Here is a 25,810-nt window from a genome sequence, read left to right as displayed (position 1 = left end):
AGGGCTAAAAACTGTGGCGACTTGGTGCACCTGGGTGGCTCAGTCAGTTGGGTGTCTGACTCTTGGTTTCGGCTCAGGTCATGATCCCAGGGTCCTGGGTTATCGAGCCCCGCGTTGGGCTCTGCGCTCAGCGAGGAGTCTGCTGGAGAATCTCTCTCCCTCTTCCGGTCACCTAGGGAGTAAGTGGTAGATAACCAGAATCCTTATCACACACATGCATTGTGCTGCCTCTACCTTGGAGCCTGGCCGGGCACCTCCTGGGGCACTTGAGCCGAATTCAGGCAGGAGCTACTCAAGGATCCCACGCAAGGATCTGCCACCGTTCCCAACCCTCCCACTTCCCCCTCCCCTTTCCCCTTCCCCTCCTCTCCCTGCACCTCTCAGGGCTTCCTCTGCCCTCCACCACTCCTCACCTTTCACTGACAACCCCTTGCAGACTTTCTTCTCACAAAGTAAATGTTTAATAAAAAATTGCTTGTTTTAAGACGGAGAAACAAGTGCTCCAAGGTCCTCCTTTTGATCTACTATTCTGGTTCCTGGGTTTTTCTCCTTCTACTGCCTGAAGTACCTGTGACCTCCTCATTCTTTTTCATGCCCTTCCTCCCCGGGGCTCAGAACCACCCACACTTGTCTCTGTGGGAAGGTGGGGCCCGAATGACCACCAGGCCTGAAGGCAACAGGGAGTTCTGGGCACGGGTGCAAGTTGCTGGGGCAGAGGATGTGGGCTTCTGTCTGTGACGTCCTGGAGCCCCGCCCAGGCCCAGAGAGAGCCGCCAGACTTCAGAGCCACCAGCACTCTAGGGGCTGAATGTCAGCCTCAGGAGGGGCCGGGGAGGAGGGACCCCACTCAAACCAGGTTTTGAAAAAAGTGTTCTCTCTTTCTCTCTATTTATTTATTTGAGAGAGAGAGAGAGAGAGAGAGAAGCAGCATGAGAGGGGAGAGGGTCAGAGGGAGAAGCAGGCTCCCCGCTGAGCCGGGAGCCCCATGTGGGACTTGATCCCAGGACTCCAGGATCATGACCTGAGCCAAAGGCAGTCACTTAACCAACTGAACCACCCAGGTACCCCATGTTCTCTCTCTTTTATTTTGAACTAATTTTGTGCTTATAAAATGTTGCAAAAATAGTCGAGTTCCCAAATAGCCCACCCATATGCACTTAATGTTTACATCTTATATGCCATACTATAATTAAGCATCCAGGAACTTCAAGTTGATAAAATATTATTAATCTACAGGCCTTATTTAAATTTTACCAGTTTTCCCATTAATGTTCTTTTTCTGGACCAGGGTCCAATTCAGGATCCTCATTTGGGACAATTTCTCAGTCTTTGTCTTCCTTGACAAAGAAAATTTTCAAAACTTTTGAAGAGTACTAATTAGTTATTTTATAGAATGCCCTTTACTTTGGGGTTGCCCTGTGTTTTCTTATGATGAAATTGAGGGTCATGCCTTTTGGGGAAGAAACCACAGAGATGATACGTCCTCAGGATATCCTGTCAGGAGGTACAAGGTGCTGGCATGTCTCATTCCCAATGCTTTCCATCCCTTGCCTTATGTGGGTCTACCAGGCTTCTCCACTGTAAAGTTACTATTTCTCCTTTGGTAATTAATAGGTACCTTCTGGGGAAACACTTCGATACTATATAATTCCATTGTTTTATCATTCTTTCACCCACTAATCTTAACATTCATTAACGGTTCTTGCCTGTAACAGTCATTACTGTGATGTTTGCCTAATGGAGATTTTCTATTTTTACCACTTATTCTGCATTTATTAATTGCCATTCTACTCTAAGAGAGAGCAGTGCCTGCTCTCCCCTTTATTTATTCAAGTATTTATTTATATCAGTATAGATTCATGGGTGTTTATTTTATTTCGTGGGTTATCTGACACTGTCATTATTTTGCTATTCAGGTTGTCCCAGCTTTGGCCCTTGGGTGCTCCTTAAAGTTGTCTTTTTGACCCCATCATTTTTTTAAAGATTTTATTTTAGGGGTGCCTGGGTGGCTCAGTTAAGCGTCTGCATTTGGCTTGGGTCATGATCCCAGCGTCCTAGGATCAAGCCCCATGTCGGGCTCTCTGCTCAACAGGGAGCCTGCTTCTCCCTCTCCCTCTGCCGGCCGCTCCCCTTGCTTGTGCTCTCGCTTTCTCTCTCTGTCAAATAAATAAAATCTTTTTTAAAGATTTTATTTATTTTAGAGAGAGTGTGCGTAAGCAGGGGGCAGGGCAGAGGGAGAGAGAGAATCTCAAACAGACTTCACGCTGAGCACAGAGCCTGACACAGGGCTTGATCTCAGGACCCTGAGATCACAACCTGAGCTGACATCAAGAGTCCGACGCAACCCACTAAGCCCCCCAGGCGCCATGATCCCATCATTTTTAAAGCAGTTCCTTAGTTTCTGGTGCCATGACATGTTCCTAGCTTGTATTTTCTTTGCCCCACCTTGGAATCAACCATTCTCCAAGGAGCCCCGGTTAAGCCAGTATCTTGCCACTCAAAAATATTCAGAGGTATCATGATAACTTTGGTAATAAGATGGTGGGAAAGCATGTATGTGAAGTTCAAGAAGAGGCAAAACTTTTTCATGGTTTGTATCCGGTCACTGGTTGTGGAGGGAGTATTGACTGGGGAGGAACATGAATCTTCTGGGGCCCAGAAAGTGTCCTTTATCTTGATCTGGGTGGTGGCGACATACGTAAAAATCACCCAGCTGTACACTAGTTATTGTATACAAGTTATGCCTCACTGAAAAAGTAAAAAAAAAAAAAAAAAAGACAGCAGAGTGCATGATAGGAGGGCACCATTCCACCACTGAAAGGTTGAGAGGAAAGTAAATGATGGAGGAAAACACACTAACACTAAAATCTGCCTAATAAATAGTTGACCAGGTAAAAACTACCCAAAACGAAATGGATACATGCTTCCTTTCTCACATAGGAATCTTGGTATTAATTGAGGATCTTGATGTTATTTGCCTCCTGGGTGCTTGAAGGGAAAAGGGTGACCATAGGATTTAAGGCTGCGGCTGTGAGGGCGGTGGCCTGCAAGAGGCTGTGTGACACTGGGTGTCAGGGGCGTGAGTGGTGACGGTGGCACACCCTTCAGTGGTGGCCGGAGAGAGTGAGGTCTGCCGTGGATGTGAGCACCCTAATCATAGCTAGCAGGTCTCCCGCTTGCAGCCATGCCCTGCCGGGGGGGGGGGTACTGGGTGCTTCTCTGCCCCCAGCTGTGAGCCTAGAGAGAGCTCTGTCTGCCCACGGAGGCCCGTGGAGGTCTCTTGTTGCCACCGCAGGCCTTCAAAGGAGGAGGTGAGCAAAGGGGACCGTCCAGGGGTCCCAGGTGAACAGGTGGGAGCTGGGAGGGCCGCCGAATCGCTCAGCCCTTCCTAGCGCTGGCCCGCGCTTTGCTGGGTGCCGTCTCCCTGGGGGTGAGGTAGTGAGATGTTGTCGCAGCTGTGGCCAGCCGCACAGAGATCTGCCGTGGAAGAGTTTTCTGGGAAGGGAGCAGCCAGAGCAAAGGCCCTGCAGAGGTCAGAGGTTGAGGTGTTGGAGGAGGGAAGAGGCAGAGAGAAGGCAGTGGGGCTGGAGTGTCACAGGGGAGAGGACAGGGCTGCAAGACCCAATTCTGGAGAAGCCTGAGAGGAGACTGCGCCCGATCCGAGATCACGGGGAGACTTGGACCCCCTTTCCTTGTCGTATCCACAGCCCCAGCCCTAAAGCCCGGCCCGGGAATGTCTGGGCATTCGGTTGCACTGCCAGCTCTTTGTGGAGACGGGGTGAGGACGGACGCCTCAGTCGCACCCCAAAAGGCCAGCAGAGTGAACTGGGGAGTCGAGGGCTGCATGCTGCACTGTTCAGTGAGAAGCGTAGCAGCGAGAGTAGACTTTCCTGCCCCTTGGCCTAGGCTGAACCTGGAATGTTACATGAGCCTGGAGAGCCACAGAAGTTCGTCACCCGGTGGCAGAGTACACCGTCAGGACAGGTCGTGGGCGGCAGACTTTAAGGGAGGCTTCCCAGAGCAGGGTAACCTGTCAAACCCAGAAGGACAGGAGATGGTCGAGTGAGTTCTGTGAGTGAGGGAACGTGTGGCAGGCCCTCTGTGGGCAGCACACCACCACATTGTGACACCAAAACAAGGGGCTGCTGCAGGGGAGAAGGGCAACACCTCCAAAAATCAAAAATTCAGTGTGCATTTGGAAGAACAAGAGTTATGCTGAATTGCGGGTACTCGGGGCGGGGGGGGGGAGTGTGTGTAGAATGCTTGTGCGGGCCGGCAGCAGCGGGTGAGGCAGCTTCTTGGAGAACTGGAGACCGGTCCCCTCCTCGTCTATGAGCACTCTGGGAACACCTGGTGATTGTGGACGAGGAAGACAAGCGGGTTCCCAGCAGCAGGGGTGTGCACACGGGGTCTTTGATCCGATTTGCTTCATCAATGTCCCGGAGCTGCCACAGCCCCTAGAAGAATGGAATGTAGTAGAGTGAGCTCGGAATCAGGTGAGCCACCCTGAGAACATGGTGGCCGTGGCCTTCATACCCTCCCTCCCGCACCGCAGCACGTCCGTCCGTATTGGCCTGTCCGTCAAGGTCCGGCTTCTGCAATCCCTACCCCAGCATTTCAGGAGGGGCATGCACATGACACCGGGGGTCCGTGCCTTGGAGCATGCAGCATACAGGCAGTAAGGTAAGAACTGGGTGGCAGCAACCCCAGGGAGCACCCGACTGCTGGGGGTTGTACACCAGTGACTTGGTCTGCTCTGGAGCCTGGCTTCTGGCCCCCAGCCCCTCCCAGCGTGGGCTCATGGCCTCGGATTCTTGAATCCCTGATAATGAGAAACCAAACCAAGGTTGTAATAAACCCTTAATTTATATTAGAAAGAAAGGAGGGAGGGGGAAAGAAAGAGAGAGAAAGAAAGAAAAGAAAAGAGAAGATAAAAGAAAGAGGGAAAGAAAGAAAGAAAAAGAAGAAAGACTGAATTTGTACTGAGTAAAGTAACCCACGGGAAGCCTGAAAACTATTCCACTGTAAGTAATGTATCTAGGAAAAGTGTGTGAGCCCGAGAGAGCAGGCACCTGAGTAAATAAATGCCTGCTCACTCGCCCCATAGTCTAAAAAGCCATCTCGGGAAAAGCAGCATCTCTGAGAGGCCAGAAAAGCATGAGACCCTACAGGATGTCAGGCAGGTGCCAACAAGGCCTCAGATGGCTCCGAACTGATTTTGAGAAGCACCATCCAGGGGCACTCCAAGGACTAATAATCAGAATTCCTTTACATAAAAAGGGAACCTACAAGGGAGTCAGTGGGGCCAGCCAATGACTCTAAAGCAAAGTGGCAGCTGATCTGAGAATCTTCTGCTTTCATCCTGCAGAAAAAAACCCTGGAGACATTCCTATTCTGAAAGTATCTTTGTGGGAGGCAGGGCAGAGTTGTTCAGTGCAACAGTGCTAAGCCTACGAGGTGTCCCAGGCCTAAATAATTAACCATAAGTAAATCCCTTCAACCCGATGGCATCCACCCACCACTTCTGCAAGGAACTCAAATGTAGGATTTCGGAACATTGTCCAACGCAGGCCCCATCTTTAACAGACATCCCATGAATTGTCGGTTTGAATCCTGCGCAGAGGAAAGGTTGAGAGGGAACCCTGGGAACTGAAGATCTTTCGCCCTAAGCAAGCTGGCGGGAGAAAGGGCACGGTCCCCAGGCATAAAACAAGCCATTAAAGGGGACTTAGCCAGGCCTTCTCTGAAGGGAAACTTGCTAAATGCACTTTGGGAGAAAACCAAGGAATAAGTTCGATTCTCAAAAAGTTTACATTCAAGGACATGTTTTGGAAAGTTTGTATTGTAACTAGGGGAATTGTTTTGCTCCCTCACTGATTGTCAAAACGGGGATTTGTTTTAAAGTACTACTTATTTGACTAAGAAAATATTTTTACATGCCTGAATACACATTACATTCACAAAGGATGTTCCAATATTGCTAAGTGATTCTACACACAGTATCTTAGTTAGTAATGTATATTTTATGTGGTCTTTAAGTTCTTTTGCTGTTAGTCATTACACGTCCCATCTTTGGTTGTGCTTGGTTCTCATCACTGAGTAAAATCAAGCAACTCTTCCACTTTTCCTTCAAACGGCCTCTGCTATGACTTCCTTTCTTTTTGTTCCTACTACGTTCTGCCCCACTTGTCTTCTTACTCCAGGGCAAGCAGTATATATTATAGTGGTTATGAGCACAACCTCTAGAGCCAGAGTGCCTGGGTTCACATTCTAGCCCAGCACTACTCTGTGGCCCTGGGGCAAATTCCTTAATCTCTGTGCCTCGATTTCCTCATCTGTAAAATGGAGGTAATACTATGTATTTCATAGAGTTGATGTGAGGATTAAATGAGTTAATAGCACATGTAAAGCACTTAGAGCCCTATCTGGTATGTAATAAGTGCTCAGTAAATGATAGCTATCACTGTAATGATGATTATTCTTGATGTTCTCCCTCTTTGGTTCCTCCATGTATTGAATATTCTCTAATGGGTTTCCCCTGTACCTTTTCCTTATAGAGTTTCTTTAGTTATAACCTCTGTCCCTTCTCCTTTGGACCCCTTACCTAATTGTTGTCTCCCCCACCCCCGTGCCTCCAGTTCCTTTTCTGCCTTATTCCTTTTCCTTTAGGATCTGCGGATTCTCAGCCAGTACCTATGTCAGGCTGTTTCCTGCGATTTTAGCCATTTCCAGCTTTTCTTTGCTCCTTTCTCATTAATTTGGAGCTGTCTCTGCTGCTTGCCCCATAAGCTGTCTTATCATCGCTATAGTGTTTCATCCGACTGCATGTCATGCCTAGTGCTCCCATGAGCTGGCTTTGTAACAAATCTTCAGTTATTCCCTGCCCCAACGGTATCTGTCCCTATATAAAAGCACGTGATTTGTGATTAGCGCTTTCCTCCCACAGCCATTTGGTTTTTACTTCTTTTCTATCTCAAATTTATCAGTGCATTAGGCAGGGTTTCCCATTGATGCAAGCACTATGATAAGGGATGCAGTTCCCAGAAATAGCCACTAGGTGGCAGAGTGCTTCCTCACGCTACACCTCACTGCCTGGGGGCACACAGGGATATTACCTTGTCCAGGGTTAGAATTATTTTAAGGCTTCCAGCAAGGTTAGAGGGATTGGCAATTATAGGTAGATGATATCCCAGCAAAGACTATCCTCTTCTAGAGAGATCACTCCTTTGTTATCAATTGTGCAAACATATGCATTCATTATAGAAAATTTAGAAACATCAATAAGCAAAAAGAAAATCAAGTACCTGAAATCTTACCACACAAGGGTAATATAGTTCCTTCCAGACATTTTGCCATGCAAATCTACACAAATAAATACGTGCTCTATATGTATAACCATTAATGCAACTATTTTACATGCTCTGTTTTATGACCTCTTTTTATCACTTTACAAAATATGGTAGATGTTCTATCATGTCAAAAACTGTAAATCTATGTTTCCCCCATTTTTATACTTTTTACACGTTGCATGAGTACATGCTTGTACAAAAATTGTGAAAACATTCAAATAATGAATTGGCTACAGGATATTTTATTTTATAGGGGCAGCTGGGTGGCTAAGTCAGTTGGGCATCTTCTGACTCTTGATTTCAGCTCAGGTCATGATCTCAGGGACATGAGATCGAGCCCCACACCAGTCCCTGCGCTCAGCATGGAGTCTGTTTGAGATTCTCTTTCTCTTCCTCCGCCCCTCCCTACCATGCTCTCTCTCCCTGTCTCTAAAATAAATAAATCTTGGGTTGCCTGGCTGGCTCAGTCAGTTGAGCCTCTGCCTTCCGCTCGGGTCATGATCTCAAGGTCCTGGAATTGAGCCCCATGTTGGGCTCTCTGCTCAGGGGGTTGCCGCTTCTCCCTCTCCCTTTGCTTGTTGCTCCCCCCACTTGTGCTCTCTCTCTCAAACAAATAAAATCTTTAAAAAAATTTAAAAAATAAATAAATCTTTTTTAAAAAGGATATTTTATTTTATAGATTTACCTTAATTTATTTAATGAAAGGTCACTGTCTCCATAACATCTAGGGATTTCCTTCCTTGGGATCTCACTATTAGGCCTGCATCCCAAATATGCTTTTATGTCTTTAAGAGCTTTTTTTTTTTTTTTTTTTGACAGAGAGAGAGAGAGACAGCGAGAGAGGGAACACAGCAGGGGAAGTGGGAGAGGGAGAAGCAGGCTGCCCGCTGAGCAGGGAGCCCGACGTGGGGCTCGATCCCAGGACCCTGGGATCATGACCTGAGCCGAAGGCAGACGCTTAACGACTGAGCCACCCAGGCACCCCGTTTAAGAGCTTTTTAATCCCTCTAGTGGTAACCCCACACCTGGTTGCCTACTGGAATCTTTGAAGAAGTGTGGTTGCCGGGTCCCACCCAGGTTTTTAGAATCCAAAACTCCAGGGATGAGGCTTGGGCCCAAGTATTTCTAAGAGTTCCTACAGTTGATTCAGCTTTTACAGCCTGGTTGGACAGGTAGGACCAACACTTGAAACCCAAGGGTTTCATTGAGACTCCCAAGTTCCCAGAATTTTCTTGCTTATGTTCTGAATGAGGCTAAGCATGTACCATTCCTTCAGCTCCCAAGGAAGCTCCATGGAAGGCAGGGGTTGGTTCTGAGTCAATGAAGTATGTCCTCAGGAAATAGGATAGCAATTTGACCTCACCCAGCAAGTTGATTGAAAATGGGACTGAAATTCTATAATGACAAAAGCAATTTGTACCAAAAAAAAAAAAGTGAGAGAAAACAGAAAAATGTTTTCCAACAAATGAAGTGATTCAAAATGTAATATTAGTGTTAATATGGATACTTGGGTGTTAAACTTACCTCCAAAAGGAAATATAAGAATTTTTTTTTTAAATTTATTTATTTGACAGAGAGCGAGCAAGCACAAGCAGGGGGAGCAGGAGAGGGAGAATCAGGCTTCCCGCTGAGCAAACAGCCCCATGCCGGGCTTGATCCCGGGACTCTGGGATCATGACCTGAGCTGAAGCAGACGCCCAACTGACTGAGTCACCCAGGTGCCCTGGAAGTATAAGAATTCTTGTTGGCTGTGGTGTGAATCAAGAGAAGGGCAAGCTATAGGAGCAAAAGACTTTAATTTAGGGCTTACATTTATAAGTCAGGGGATCCCTAGAAATGAATGGAAACATCATTTCAGTTTTATTTTCAATAACCCCAAACTCAAAGTTAGCAATTCTTACAATAGTGAATGTAGCCAAGAAGACACAGTAATATTTGCAGTACCTTCCTTTGTCACTTATTACTAGCATTTTCATATCCTATGAAGTTGTTACAGATGTCTCAAAACGTTGTTTGTGTTCATTACTACTTTGAAATAATGGTAGTTCTTTAATCTGCCATTCGATGTTGTTTTAGAATATATATATATATATATTTTTAAAAGATTTTATTTATTTATTCATGAGAGACAGAGGAGGAGAGAGAGAGAGGGAGAGAGAGAGAGAGAGAAGCAGAGGGAGAAGCTGGCTCCCAAGGAGCAGGGAGCCCGATGCGGGACTCGATCCCAGGACCCTGGGATCATGACCTGAGCCGAAGGCAGACGCTTAACCATCTGAGCCACCCAGGTGCCCTGTTTTAGATTTAGAATATATTAATAAAGGACATCTATGGCGGTATCATAAATTTGTTTACAAATATTTTGATGACTGTTTCAATTTAACTGGTCTCCTTTGTGACGGTATGTGCTTTATGTATTTAAAACCATCATTCTGAGAAGGGATCCATAGGCTTCTCCAGGTGGCCAAAGAGTCTGAGGTACAGAAAAAGTGAGGACCTCTGTAGTAGAGAGTCTGCCAGAATTAGAATAAAAGTTGACTCCCTGGGGTGGATGCTAGCAAAAAGATGGGGTGCCATTTCCAGTTCCAGTGCAGATGGAGACACTTGGGGGGAAGGGATAGGAAGCAGGAGGGAAGAGTCAGAGGGGCCAGAGGCCAGGAGTTCATGGGGGAGGGTATTGTATTCCAAGGGCAATATTTTTTTTTTTAAGTTGAGATTAAAAACAAAAAAACAAGGTAGACATAGAACAGAGGCCAAGAAACCCATGGAAAATTGTTAACCATGAGAAAAGAGCACGCCAGAGATGTTTAGATCATCTAACAGGGCTTTTAAAAGCAAAGTTAGCATCTGGGTGGGTTGAGTATCAGTAATTGGTTGAGTAATGGGTCTGGTTGAATGAATTTCATGACAGCTATGGGATGGTAAGGGGTGGTTACTTACAGGGTTTGGGAAAAGCATACAGCGTGATTCTCATTGTGTTCTTCCTGGGAGTTCACCACCATCTTGACTTAAGGCTTTTGAGTTCTGTTCTCAGGCCTGGAGATCTCAGGGAAAAGGTTTACAGTTAACAAAATTTGTCTGATAAGAGTATTCAGTGCTGGTGGAGATCTAGGGAAATGAGCATTTTTCTGGAATGCCTTTTCTGAATGAGTGTTAAGGACCTTTAAAATGTTCATGTTCTTTGACATGGTAATTTCATTCCTAGGAATTCAGCCCAAGGAAATCATCTAAAATATGGCTCTATGCACAAAGCTGTTCATTATAATTTCATTATAATGAAAAAACAATTAAGTACTCAAAACAGGAAGATGTAAATTATGGTACATCAGTATCATGAGAAATTTTTTGGCCATGAAAGTATCTATGAGGAGTTTTTAATATTAGAGGAAATGCTTATGATAAATGCTAAATAGATTCAAAATTATATAGAGAAATCATTTCAACTATGGAAAATGTGCAGAAAAGGGAGTGGAAGGAAATAGGGCAAAAATGTTTAAAAGTGACTTCCTCTTCATTATGAAATTATAGGTAATTTATTTTCTGCTTTTTTACTTTTTACTAAACAAAACTACCACAGAATGTGTATTACTATGGAGAAAAAGTTCCACCGCACAAGTAATATATAAAATCTTTATTGTTGGGGCACCTGGGTGGCCCAGTTGGTTGAGCATCCAGCTCTTGGTTTTGGCTTATGATCTCAGGGTCCTAAGATAGAGTCCCTTCCCCTTGTCTCTGCGCTCAGCGGGGAGTCTGCTTGGGATTCTCTCCCTCTGCCCCCCACCTCCCATGTGCTCGCTCTCTATCTGGAATGAATGAATAAGTCTTAAAAAAAAAAACCACTTTATTGTAAAAATTGAAAATACAGAGCTCAAATGATACAGAAATATAATGGGAAAAAAGTGAAAATCTCTCATCCCCAAAGGTAATCACTGTGAACAGTTTACCTCCTCAATTTCTAAATTTTTTATATACATATGTGCATATACATATGCAAATATATTGTGTTTTCTCATTTACCGAAGTGGGATCATACTATAAGTCTTTTTCTACAATGCTTTTCTTTCTTACTTCTAAAAATATCTTCATTATCTTTCCACCACGGTGCATGTAGTCCTACTTCATTTGTTTCTCTGTGCTGCCGTGCATTTCATGATGTGCATAACCGCGGTTTGTATGATTCCCCACTATTTGAAGCCGCGGTACATGCGGCAAAAACCTTTGCACGGGACTGTGGATATTCCCTTAGGACAGGGACACAGAGGTAGAGTTGCTGGATCAAAGACCATGCGCATTTTTTATTTTGATAGATACAGCCTGTGTGTGTTAAGATGATATAAACTTGTCTCCTGTAACCAAGACCCTAGAACAGCAGTGGCTTAAAGCAAGAAAGATAGTTGTTTACTTGTTTAATTCCTAGTCTAAGGGTAAGCAGTCCAGGGCTAACATTCCGCCTCCAGAGTGGCAGGGACGCGGCTCTCTTCTGTCTTGCTCTGCCGTCTCCAACACACGGCTTTCATCTTACGGTCTGAGATGGCTGTGTCCACTCCTCCGTTCATATCCACTTTCTGGGAAGTGGGGAAGGAGAGGTCTAGGGCAGAAGCCAGAACTTACACTGTCCCAGAATTGGGATCTTAATCCTATTGGCCGTCCTTAGCAGTGATGTGCCCCAGGCAGCTGTGTGTGCACAGCTAAGTGTCTGTTTCCAGAGGAAGAAGTCTCATAACAGATATGCAAGACCTTTCTACTGAAAACTACAAAACACTGCTGGAGTGTCCAGATCAGCTCAAAGCAGGCTTTTTAAAAGTCCTCCCAGCATGGGGGTGGGCCATGGGCCTTCTGCACATTACCTATTCATATTACCTGTTTTTCTCTCTGGTGGTTTTCTTTATCTCTTACTGATTAGTAGGTGCTACTTTTTTATTATGGATAGTATTGGAGTATGGATAGTATCTTGATTATGGATTTGGTCTTTTGAAGGTGTTACAAAATATTTTCTTATAGTCAGTTTCTTAGATTTTAACCGGGTTTTTGGCACCTTTTGACATATTGAAGTTATATGTAATCAAGTCTGCCCATCTCCTTGTCCCTGGGTTTTGTCTTGCCATTATAACTTTTATAATCAGAAAAATAAGAAGAATATCCAGTTCAGAAAGAGAGACAGGGGTACCTGGCTGGCTTGGTCGGTAGAGCGTGTGACTCTTGATCTCAGGGTTATGGGTTCGAGCCCCATGTTGGGTGTAGAGACTATTTTTTTTTTAATTAGAGATTTTTTATTTATTTGAGAAAGAGCACTAGAGAGAGCAAGCACAAGTGGGGGGCAGAGGGAGAGGGAGAAGCAGTCTCCCTGCTGAGCAGGGGGCCCGATGTAGGACTCAATCCCAGGACCCTGGGATCACAACCTGAGTCGAAGGCAGACACTTGACCGACTGAGCCACCCAGGCACCCCCAGGGGTAGAGATTACTTAAAAATAAATATATGTAAATAGACTTAAAAAGGAGGGGGAGGGGAAGAGATAAAAACACAGAGCAGCAGCAACAGCATGGGGAACTAAATTACAGAGACAACCTCTCATTCTCTTTTCATTCTAATATCCTCTTTAATAGGCTGTCTCTCTGGAGCTGTTTGAGGGACCTGAGCTTTGAGAACCGAATAGGACTGAGATAGGTAGAGGAGAAAAGAGAAGGTCTCCCAAGTTAAAGGAACAACATAAATTAAACCCCAGAGGCACAAATAATTCTGGCTGAAATGGACCTAGCTAGAGAGACATGTGCATTGGGAACATAGGAAATAAGCTGGACAGGCAGGTCGAGAACGGTCTTTGGAGAACAGGGCAGAGGCTAAATATGGTGATTAGAAGTGAACACTGGCATTAGGAGAAATACAGCAAATGAAAAAGGATATGCATTTGTGAATATGAAGAAAGGGATTTTTTTTTGAATAAAGGTGTTTTGGTTTTTTTTAAAGGAAGCAAATTCAGTGTCCAATAAAAGGCAAATGGTTGAGTAAAGTAGGGTATAGCCACATGATGGAATACTAACACTGAGAACAGTCATTTTTGAAGGCTGCATGGAAAAACACTACAATTATAGTAAAAGAGGATGATTAAAAAGCATATAAAAATCATAATGATGATTACAGCTATTTAAAGAAATACACATGTGAAAAGACTGGAAAGGAAAACTTGGAAACAAAGAGAGGTATATTTGGATGATGAGTGATTATTTTTCTCTTTATCAATATCTTTATTTGTTGGTGTCGTTTTCTGTTTATAATATTTTTAAAAGAGGCAGGTGTTAGTGGATATGACAGAATCAACAGAGGCTTTTCAAGGCTTCCTGAAGGTGAACTGGGAGCTGGGGGCTGAGTGCTGCTTGGGAGGAGAGAGCCCGACCCTGCGGGATGTGTGATCTAGGACGAAGGGACCCCCTTCCGGGACCTGCTGGTCCCCTGGTCTGTAGTCCAAGGATGATAACATTTCTTTTCTTGCATTCCAGGGCCTCCTGATGCTGCTACAAAACCTACCTACGATACACTGGGGCAACGAAGAGATCGGGCTGCTTCTCGCTGAGGCATACAGACTGAAGTACATGTTTGCCGATGCCCCTAATCACTACCGTCGGTAGGTGCTGTCTCCCCGGGGGACCCAGACTGTCCCTGTCTCTGATGGCAATCTGATCACTGTGGCCACTGTGCGAGCCGTGGACTCCGGCCAGGAACCACTCCTGCTGTAAAAAGCTCACATCCGCCGCCCAGGTCTTAACTCTTTGGCGTGCCTGTCCGCCACTCCATGTCTCTGGATGTGTTTCTCGGACCACTATCAGTATTCCATGACATGTGGATGGGCCCAGCTCTGGGAGAAGACAGGAAAGGAGGTACAGGGTTGTCTGCCCCTTTAAAAGAAACTGGACAAAAGAAGGGGAAGGCTCAGGGTCTCAACTCACATTGTTCCTACATGGACTGACTGTCTCTCGCCTCCTGGCCCCAACTGATGCCGTTGCTTTTTGTGACGTAGTTTGATTTGATCACAGGTCAAAAAACGCCTTATGTTTTCAGAAGACTCCTGCCCCCCCCCCCCCCCCCCCCAGTTCCTAGCCCTTCCCCTTCTGCCCTGGTCTGAGCCAGTGAGGGGCAGCTTGAGACTGTTGTTCTCAGATGGAGGAGATACTGATCCTTATAACTCTGGGAAGAGGCCTATACCCAAGGGCTAGGAATTTTATTTTTCCTTTTCTCACCAGATGTCTGTATATGCGCCTGTGTTTGTGTGTGTATGTGGGTATACACACCCATCAGCATTTAGTTATGTGTCTGAATTTATGTGTCCAGACTAGCCCCGTTACCACCAGCTGGGAAGGACCCCGGTGACCAAGTATACAGGCGTCCCTTGAGAAGGATCAGGGCAGGGGAGGGAGAAGGGGCTTTATACCTCTCCAAACCCTTTTCCCATGATGACCCACTCCAAGATATTATGTGTAAATTGTGTTATTATGTATATGGGTAAAGATGTACAAATATATGTCCTCTTTGTAGCAGATATGATTTTATATTTATAATGTGCATCAACATGTGAAAGCAATCCCGGTCACTAGCACAGATGAAGTTGCCAGGCAGGTGGGTCTGGCATCTCCAGGTTGGCTTCTGGGTGCCCTCCTGTGAGGGGGAGAATGGGAGTCTGCCAGAGCGAGTGTCGCTGAGCAAATGGACCTACTTTGACAACCGGTGGCAGCTGTCCCAGCATCAGTGTCTCAGAGTTCTCTCTTCCCTCCCCGCCCCTCCCCACCCCTCCCGGGGTCTTTGTGGAGCATCTGCCCCACTCCTTCCCCGTGTTGGGCAGACAGAGCCCCCCACCTCTCACCCCCAGAGGCAGAAGCCCTCCTGCATGTTTTCAGCCCCTCCCTTTCCCCAGGAGGCTGGGGGAGAGCTTTTGTTTTTCCGTTTAAGTCAGCATCGTATTCAAGCCAGAAGCTGTGACTGACTCATCAGTGCCAAGGAAAGGGGTTTTCTGTGTCTCCCTGGGGTTTAGGGCCCTTCTCAGAGAGAGGTATCCAGTGTCCCCCACTGTCACCACCATACCCCACACAGCTCATGAGATGGGTGACATGTTCGATTTTGGGAGTTCCATAGCAGAGGGTCGGGGGGAATGGTGGTGAGCAGCTGTCCTTCTCCCAGGAAGCCGGTCAGTGTCCCTGGTGGGTGACACCCTTGAGTCTCTGCCAGTGAAGCTCCACCACGCTGGCACGTTCCATTTCTCATCTGGAGCTGTTTCTCAGGCATTCTTCCTAACTCTCTCCTCTTCCCCTTCAGTGTGCCTCAATAGTCTCCTTCACAGAGCGAGAGGGCTGTGACCCTCCCCTCAACCGGACTAATTAAAGAAAGACACTTGTGTTCCCAAGTGGTGGTTTTATTTTTTTAGTTTTTACGTTTGTATGGAAATTGTGGATAAAGTGAAAGAATTGTAAATAAATAGTGTATTTCCTCCTTCAGTGCTGATTTTTCTCCCATGGATTTGTGTAACCTGGAACCTAACGCAATCCCCCCTTTCTCGGCTTTTTCTTGCTGATATTAGTAAGTATGGGGGACACATTTTCTGTAGGGCAAGCAGGGGATCAACAGAAAATCAGCAGGCAGTCTCAGAGAACGGAGCCCCTACTGTGTGATGGGTCCTGTGAGAAGTACAAAAATGAGGAACACCGTGCCTAACCACGGACATTTATAGAGCACCTCACCATGTGCCAGGCAAGCCCTGTGATAAACACTCGAGTGGTTTCTTCACCCAGAACTTCTTCCTAGGATTCATTTGAGAGTGTTGCTTGGTTTCAGTAATTAGGAGCTATATTAGGATTAAATTCAGCAACATGCTGCATGAGCCAAAAAATAACTGTGGCTTACACAACAGGGGAATTTACCGGGTGCCAGGGTGGCTCAGTCAGTGAAGTGTCTGAATTCAGCCCATGTCGTGATCTCAGTGTCCCAGGATCGAGCCCTGGATGGGGCTCAGTGCTCAGTGGGGAGTCTGCTTCTCTCTCTCAATCTCTCAAATAAATAAAATCTTAAAAAAAAAAAAACAAAAAACAGGGAAATTTACTTCTCCCTCTTATGAAAATCCGAAAGTAGGCCACCCAGGGCTAGTACTATGGGTCTGATTCACAAAATCTTTAGAACCTGACTCCTTCTCTGGGTCTCCATGGCGGGGGGTGGGCGATGGCAGCTGGCCCTCTGGCCATGGTGTCCTCTTCCAAGCAACAGGATGAGCAGAGAAGGGACCAAGAAAAAGGAATGAAGGAAATGTGTCAGCAGTGTTTTTAAGGAATGTTCCAGAAAGCTGCTCCATAATATCTCCTTTTACAACTCACCAGAACTTTGTCCCAGGTTAGGTCACACCTAGTTTCAAGGGAGGTTGGATGATTAGTATGGTCCAGGCAGCCATACGCCTGGCTCAAGATCAAAAAGTGTTGCTCTCAACAGTTACATGTATTTAATTTAATTAAATTAATTAATTTATTTGACAGAGAGAGACATAGCAAGAGAGGGAACACAAGCAGGGGGAGTGGGAGAGGGAGAAGCAGGCCTCCGGCTGAGCAGGGAACCCAATATGGGGCTTGATCCCAGGACCCTGGGATCATGAACCAAGCCAAAGGCAGATGCCCAACGACTGAGCCACCCAGGTGCCTCAACAGTTACGTGTATTTTAAAGAACTTCAGAGGAGACATTTACCATGTATGTTTCTCCTTCATCCCTGAAGCTCCAGCTTCCCCCTGAAACGGATTTCCCTTCTGCCTGAACAACTCTTGAGCAGTTCTCTTAGTGTTCCTTCATCTGAGAATGGTCTTTGTTTTGCCTTCAGTCCCAAATATATTTTATCTAGATACAGTTATTTTCTTTTGGCACTTTAAAGCTGTTGTTCTGCTCTCTCTTCCACAGTTTCTGATCACTCCACAGTCCTTGAAATCATTGTTCTACATATTTTTTTTTTTTTTAAGACTTTATTTAATTCAGAGAGAAAGTGAGAGGGCATGAGAGCGAGGTGAGAGGCAGAAGGAGAAGCAGACTCCCCGCTGAGCAGGGAGCCTGACGCGGGGCTCGATCCCAGGACCCTGAGATCATGACCTGAGCCAAAGGCAGACGCTTCACCGACTGAGCCATCCAGGTGCCCCATTGTTCTATATTTATTATTTTTCTCAGACTGCTTTTTAAAAAATTGTGGCAAGATGTACATAACATAAAGTTTGCCATCTTAATCACTTTGAGGTGTACAGTTCAGTAGTGGTAAGTGCATTCCCATTGTCGTGCGACCATCACGACCGTCCATCTCCAGAACTCGTCTCACCTTGCAAAACTGGAACTGTACCCATGAAATAACAGCTCCCCATTTCCTCCTCCATGTGGCCCCTGGCAACCACCATTCTACTTTCTGTCTCTAGGAATTTGACTATTCTAGGTAACTTAAATAAGTGGAACAATACAGTATTTGCCATTTGGACTGGCTTATTTCACTTAGCATAATGTCTTCAAGGTTCATCCATGTTGTAGCATATACCAGAATTTCCTTCCATTTTTTTAAGGCTGAGTAATACTCCATCATGTACACACATGTGCGTGCGCACCCCATATTTTGTTTCCATCCATCTATTGATGGTCAGATGAGTTTCCTTTTTTGGCTTTTGAGAATACTGCTGTTATGAACATGGGTGTATAAACATCACTTAGAGGGGCACCTGGGCAGCTCAGGTCATGATCTCAGGGTCCTGGGATTGAACCCTACATCAGGCTTTGTGCTCAGCAGGGAGTCTATTTCTCTTCCTCTGCCTCTCCCCCCACTTGCCTGCGCTCACTCTCTCTCTCTAAAATAAATACATCAAATAAATAAATATCACTTAGAGACCTTGCTTTCAACTCTTTTGGGGATATACCCATAAGCAGAATTGCTGGGCCATCTGGTAATTCTATTTTTGATATTCTGGGAAACCACCATCGTTTTTCTCAGGCTGCTTTTAAGATTTTTTTCTTTTTCTTTGGGTTTTAGAAGTTTGATTGTGTATCTGAGTGTGGGGGTTTTTTGTTTTTGTTTTTGTTTTTGGAGTTGTGGGGGTTTTTTTGTTGCATTTATCTTGTTTGGGGTTTGAGTTTCTTTTAAGATTTTATTTATTTGTTTGACAGAGCGAGAGTGCGAGTGCACAAGCAGGGGGAGTGGCAGGCAGAGGGAGAAGCAGGCTCCCCACTGAGCAAGGAGTCTGATGCGGACTCGATGGGACTCCAGGATCATGACCTGAGCCGAAGGCAGACGTTTACCTGACTGAGCCACCCAGGCGCCCTAGGGGTTTGAGTTTCTTGAATCTGTAATTTTATGTCTTTCCCCAAATTTGAGAAGCTCTCAGCTATTATTTCTTCAAATGTATATGTATTTCTCTGCACCAATCTCACTCCTCCCTTGGGACTCTTAATGATATGAATGTTGGACTCATAGTTCCTCAAATTCTGTTTTATTTATTCACTATTTTTCCTTTCAGATTAAGGACTTTCTCTTCATCTCTCATTAAGTTCATTGACTCCTCTTCTGTCATCTCCATTCTACTATTCAGCCCACATAGTGAATTTTTATTTCACATATTGTGGTTTTGGGTTCAAAAATTTCCATTTGATTCTTTTTATAGTTAGTTTCTCTACTGAGAATTTCTATTTTCTTCCTTCATTTAAAGTGTGTTTACTTTCACCTCATGGAGCATAATTGTAATACCTGTTTTACATTTTTGTCTGGCAATTCCAACATCTGAGTCATCTTGGGGTTGGCATCTTTCATGTCTTTCCTCTAAAAATGGGTCACCTTTTTCTAGGTCTTTGGGTGTTGAGTCATTTTAGATTATATCCTAGACATTTTGAATATTGCCTGTGAGAATCTCAGTCTTCTTAAAATCCTCTAGAGCAAGAGTTAGCAAACTATGGCTTGTGGGCCAAATCCAACCCTCTTCCTCTTTTTGTGAATAAAATTTCACTGAAACACAGTATTTATTCATTTACATCTTGTCTTTAACTGCTTTGACACTACAACAGCAGAGTTGAGTAGTCATGATAGGCTGTATGGCCCACAAAGCCCAAAATATTTACCATCTGGCCTTTTATGGAAAAAATTATCTGATCTCTGCTCTAGAAAACACTGACTTCATTTTGTTTTGTTTTGGTTTAGTAGGCAATCTACCCAGTTAGGTTCCAAGCTGCAAGTTTTCTCTCACCTGTGGGCCATGACCGTGTTCCAAGGTCATTTCAGTTTTTCAGAGGTTTTGCTATGCTGGGTTGGTTTCAACCATGCAAAACTTGTGCCACTTCATACACAGAATTGGGCTCCCCTTCTCCAGACGGCTTCTTTCTAGGATTTCCCCCTATACTCTCTGGCTTACCAGTGCTCTGTTTCCTAGTCAGCCAGAATGACAGTGCTTCTCTGGAAATTTCTGCTGCCCATACTGGTACGGACTGCTGCACAATTGAGTCCTGCCCTTGGGGCAGGTCTGGGAGAGAGAGAAAAAGAATTCGTTGTAATCCCCGCCCCCCCATCCCTCCAGCCCTGGCTTGCAGGGACACTTTTCCCAAGTCCTCTGGTCAGAGAGATGTAGTTTGTGACATAAGAAATATATATTTGGTCTCTGCCCCCAGTCCCTGATGCAGAGCTCCTAAAATTCTTGGAATTTCCTGAGTGATAGGAGCATCTTTTGTTCAACTCATCTTTTGAGGCGACTCATGGTGATCTCCTGGATAGCTTCAGGATGGGGGGCTGGTCACCAGAAGACCAAGCCATCATTGTAAGCTTGGAACTTTCAGCCCCATCCCCATCATCTGGGGCAGGGGAGAGGGGCTGGAGATTGAGTTAATAATTATGGTATATGGTATGTGATGAAACCTCCCTTAAAAGCCCTTACCAAAGAGGGGCGCCTGGGTGGCTCAGTTGGTCTAAGCGTCTGCTTTCGGTCAGGTCACAATCCCAGCGTCCTGGGATCGAGTCCCGGTCGGGCTCCCTGCTCAGTGGGGAATCTGCTTCTCCCTCTCCCTCTTCCCCTCCCCCTTCCCCTGCTTGTGCTCTCTCTCTCAAATAAATAAATAAAATCTTTAAAAAAAAAAAAAAACCCTTACCAAAGAGGTTCACAGAGCTTCTGGGCTGGTGAACACATCCATGTGCCAGGAAGAGTAATGCACCCCAACTTCCACAGGGACAGAAGCACCTGCACTCAGGACCCTTCCAGACCTCACCTTATGTACTTCATCTGGATGTTCCTCTATGATAGACCAGTAAATATAAGTGTTTCTCTGAGTTCTGTGAGCCACTGTGGCAAATTATCAAACCCAAGGAAGGGGTTAAGGGGACCCCCCAATTTATAGCCATTTGGTCAGTATACCAGTGACAACCTGGGGCATATGACTGGCATCTGAAGTAGGGGCAGTCTTTGGGGACTGAGCTCTTAACTTGTGGGTTCTGTGCTAGTTCCAGGTGGTGTCAGAATTGGTCCAATTGGATGCCAGTTGGACCCGTTGGCATCCAGAGAGCTGGAGAATTGTTTGATGTGGGAAAAAGCCCCACACATTTGGTGTCAGAAGTGTTGCCGGGTAGAGTATAAGAAACAAGAACTGGTTTCTTTTAGGTTTCTCTCAGTTTTTGCTGCCTCTGCTGCTGGGAGGCCCCTTACCTGGGACCTCGAGGCTCTCAAGTCAAAGCTGTGAGAGAAAAGATGGAAAAATTTTGAGAAACTCACCCCCTACGGATAGCTTCTTCAAGCTTTGACTCCCTCTCTAATTTGCCTGCTTGTTTACTTTTCAGAATTCTCAGGCAGTTCTATTTTGAACAGCATTTTTAGTCGTCATAAGTGGAAGAGAGAGACTGCAGTGGGCTTACGCCGTCTTGTCTAGCACCAGAAATCCTCCAAAGGTTTTCGTCCACAACCTACAGTAAAAAACACGTTTTACATTGAGCCCAGTACACAAACACAGACACATACACAAATAATGAACATTTCACAAACAGTATGTACCCTTCCTATGTGTGATGGCCTATGACCTGTTCTATTGTATTTCATTTTTCAAAAATGCTGATCAAGAGTCATTACTGAGTGTTAACTTGAATTTGAAAAACACAGCTCTGCATGTGCCTACTGAAATGGGAGAGAGAAGCCTGCTGCTAGCTGAAATAAACTTGAGCACGTTTCAACAAGTCCTGAATAATAAATATCACAGCTGATAATGCAATAAATTTGTAAGTCAAAAAAATGTGATGAGAATTGCATTATAACCTTGGATTATAGAACTCAAGGTTCTCCGTGTGAGAAACACTCCCACTCCCTCTCCCTGTTCCCCAACCCCAGACAAAGGTGAATTGAATTAGGGATTTCTGCGTTTTTTTGTAGTCCAAAAATAGCCAACGCAGAGTGATAGGATTCAATTGTAAGTCACCCCAAGCCTATTTTATATTAGGCACCTGATACCGTGTATTAGTTGCAAAATAAACAGCCTGAAGCTAACTCTGTAAGGAGAAGAAAACAAAGCAGTAATTATTGATACCTGATTCTCACTGTCTTCTTTCCCTCTGTCTTGCCTACCTCCTCCTTTCCTCCCTCCCTCTCCCCCTCAATAAAATCAGATGGGTAATAAATATTTGAAGTGGGTACTGATCCCTGGCAAGTTAAAGGGTGCGGACACTTAAAGAAACAGCCGGAGCCCCAACCAAAAAGGAATGTGGTAGTTTCCTACAGAACTACTTTCACGGACCTCCGAAACACCCACCTTAATTACTGATTAAGGTACCTCCAGAATACAATAAACTTGATGACTCATTATACACACTTCCAAAATAACTTTTTAACTTGATTAAAAGTATCAGAAATATCTTAACAATTGTATACTTAAAATCCCATGTTTACACAAAATAGCACTTAATACACAAGCTGTCCAAAGCAGATGGTCCCTTTTTCCCTCCTCACCTACTTCTGGTTTTCTAAAACATTTCCCTTTCAAAAATAAAAGGCATCTTTCCGTGATTCCTTCAGCATAGAGCCTTACAGCTGGGGGTGGGCAGGGAAGAGATGGTAGAATAAAAGAGTAAGAAAAAAGGAAGAGTGAGTGAGAATGTGGAGCCAAGAACCCCACCTCCCCACCCCTGACACACACACCCTAAGGCTGGATCACTCCATCTGGGATCTCACCTCCCCCCAGACACCCTGAAATCTTCCAAGTCTAGTGAACACAGATGACTAAATGCAGCAGTCTATTGAGAAGTTGGCCTGTGATCTCAGGATCAGAGAGTACTGAAGAAGAAACACGGAACTTCGCTTGAGATGCTACATCAGACCCCTTTCTTTGCTCAATCTTTTGAAGACATAAAAAAAAGTTCTGCCTCACCCTTACTGAACCTCACCGAGGGGAACCACGCTTCAAATCAGTGAGCAGAGCTGTACCACCAGAATGGATCAACCCTTGCTCACAGTGGGAACTATTTGCTTTAGACGTTTTAAAACACCCATCTTGCTTGGAGATGGGTAACAGAAGTCTAAAATTGACTGAAGGGATTTCTAACTTTATAATAAACCAATTTAAAGAGGAGAAGACATCTTGTTTCTGGTCTTTTAGACAAGAGAACATAGAGAAGGCCCAGGGAGAGAGACTTTTCTACCTGCCGGGGGTAGCTTCTGCAGCACTGACGCTCCATTCTTCTACGATAGTAGCTCATGGCGATTGGGTACTTACTATGTACCAAGCAAAACTATCTTACAGGAATTCACCAGATTAATCCTCCTAACAATCCTGTAAGTCGAGCGTTACCCTTATCATCACCCTTCTCTTATAAATGGGGAAGCTCAGGTTTGAAGAAGTCAAGTAACCTGCCTAAGGTCTCATGTCTGGTAAGTAGCAGAGGTAGAATTTGAACTCAGGCAACGTGGCTCCGAACTCCACATGCCTCACCACCATGCCACAGTAGCCTCTAAGTTTCCCACTGAATTCAGGGCTGACCTTACACAAAAGCCACAGAGTGAGCAAAATGTGATGACTTGTGCTCCATCCTTTCCCCCCACCTCTATTCCAGGGAGATAAAAAGAAAGGAAATGGGAGAGAGGAAGAGAAAGCTTTGTCATGATCATCATTTTAATTCATAAGCTTGGGTTCTAAAGTCTGCCAGAGACAGCTGTCCACCAAAATTCATGCTCCCCTTTCCATGGAATAGAGTAGTTTCTGGGAACTGGCTGCTCAACCAGGGATTACATTTCCCGACCTTTCCTGGAGGTAGGTGGGGTCATGTGACCAGTTCTCTCCACAATGTGAGCAGAGGGAAATGTATGTCACACTGGGGACAAGACAGTTAAGAAGCAGGTGTGCCTTCTTGATTCCTTCTTCCCCTGGTTTGCTTTGTAGATGTAGAAGACTCCAAGCCCTTCAGGATGAAAGAAGTCTGAGCTCCTGAATGACTCAATGAAAGCCTGTCCACCAACCAGGAACGCTGCACTGGACAATTATGTAAGAAATAAACTCTTGCGCTCAACCACTGAAACTTGGGGTTTGTATGTTATATCAGCTAGTATTACCCTAATATAGAAACAGAGAAACCAATGACTGTCCAACCACCCTCCCCCACACCTTTCCTGTTCCAGGTCTGTATTGCTGTAGAACAAACTACCCCAAAACTATGGTTTAGCACAACCATTATTTTATGCTCACAGACTCTAGGGCAGGAACTTGGGTGGAGCACAACAGGGGTGACAGTTCGGGGATCACTATTCCATGAGGCCTGGGGCCTCGGCTGGAAAGACTCAAAGGCTAAGGGTGACTCACTCTTGGGGGCCACTATCATCTAGGGGCACCTTCATTCCCATGTCTGGCAGTTGATGTTGGATATCAGTTGGGACCTCAGTTGGAGCTGTTGGCCAGATCTGCATGTGCTCTCTTCATGTGTTTGTTCTCTCCAGTTCCTTGTGGGGACTGTGTTCCAAGAGCATCCCACAAAGGCTGGGTGGAAGCTGTATTATCTTTTATGGCATGACATCACTTCTTCTGGTGTCGCATGCCCACCTAGATTCCAGGGGAGGAAATGTCGATGCCATCTCCCAATGGGAGGAGTGTCAGTGTCCCGTTTTAAGAGTGTGTGGGATGGGAGATTTTATAATCATCTTGGAAAACAGTCTGCCCCACTTCCTTTCCATAGTTCTCTCCCCCCTTTCCCTTTCTTCCTCTTGCCCTGTGCTTCCTCCTCCTCCTCGTTTTCCTTTCCTACTTCCCAAGCCTTTCCACTGTCAACCCTTTCTAACATTCCTTAGCTCTGTTTATTTTTTATTTTTTTAAAGATTTTATTTGTTTATTTGACACAGACACAGCGAGAGCGGGAACACAAGCAGGGGGAGGGGGAGAGGGAGAAGCAGCCTTCCCGCGGAGCAGGGAGCCCGATGTGGGGCTCGATCCCAGGACCCTGGGATCATGACCTGAGCCGAAGGCAGACGCTTAACGACTGAGCCACCCAGGCGCCCCTTCAATTCTGTTTAATTGAGCATATGTAATGAGACAGGTGTCAGATCTACAGACACAGATACACCCTACTTCCTTTTGTGCATCCGCTCTCTCATCCCCCTCCATTTTCCCCTCTGGAGATGGGTATAACGCAAGGTTTCTCAACCTTACCACTACTGGCATTTTGGACTGGATGATGATTGTTGTGGGGCTGTCCTGTGATTTGTAGGATGTTTTGGGGCATCCCTGGCTTCTAATCACTAGATGCCCCTGTCAGGACAATAAAAAATGCTCCCAGATATTGCTAAATGTCCTGGGGGGGGGATTGCCCCCAGTTGAGATTCACTGTTATAAGGGAATAAACAGGGGAGATGGAGATAATAAAATCCCCAAATCTTAGAAGGCAGTATCTCCAAACTGTTTGTTTTTTTTTTTAAGATTTTATTTATTTGAGAGAGAGAGCACATGAGAGGAGGGAGGGGCAGAGGGAGAAGCAGACTCCCCGCTGAGCAGGGAGCCCGATTCGGGACTCGATCCTGGGACTCCAGGATCATGACCTGAGCTGAAGGCAGTCACTTAACCAACTGAGCCACCCAGGTGCCCCTCTCCAAACTGTTTTGACCACGCACTCTTAGCAACAAAAGAAGGGCTGAGGATACAGCCCAGCATTTATTTGTATAAAGTCTCTATATATCCTCTGTGTTGTCCTTTTATGTAAGTATAAAATATCCACAAAAGTAGACTTTGTTTTTTAAAGGATTGGATAAAAACCTAAGTAGATATTCGAATATATTCTTCCCACAAGCAAACGGGTCATCTTGTGTACTCCCTGGGGTATGACCATTCCACCTTAGAGACCACTGCTGGGCTGTAATGAGTGCAGCCTTTGGGGCTAGGTAGGTCCAAGCTCACAACCCTGGCTTCAGTTCCCAGGACTGCCATTTACTAGTTGAGTTACATTTATTCAATCATTAAAAATGTCAGGAATACAAGTGA

At 45.3% G+C, this 25,810-nt stretch overlaps 1 protein-coding gene across 2 annotated transcripts in view; it reads left to right on the top strand.

The window, feature by feature from the left end:
* Positions 1 to 14,404, top strand: part of TBC1D22B (TBC1 domain family member 22B) — a 70,923-nt gene extending 56,519 nt beyond the window's left edge. For both annotated transcript variants that reach the window (XM_028120583.2, XM_028120580.2), the window contains one exon: positions 13,842 to 14,404. In XM_028120583.2, the coding sequence (XP_027976384.1) occupies positions 13,842 to 13,970 (129 nt within the window). In that variant the 3' untranslated portion in view covers positions 13,971 to 14,404. The remainder of the gene's footprint in view (positions 1 to 13,841) is intronic.
* Positions 14,405 to 25,810: the final 11,406 nt, after the last annotated feature.

The sequence above is a fragment of the Eumetopias jubatus genome, unplaced genomic scaffold (assembly GCF_037043125.1).
Source record: "Eumetopias jubatus isolate StellerSeaLion01/CBP00866 unplaced genomic scaffold, mEumJub1_p1.0 scaffold_6, whole genome shotgun sequence".
In the NCBI taxonomy this organism is placed as follows: Eukaryota; Metazoa; Chordata; class Mammalia; order Carnivora; family Otariidae; genus Eumetopias; species Eumetopias jubatus.
This window is presented reverse-complemented; position numbering and strand designations above follow the sequence as displayed.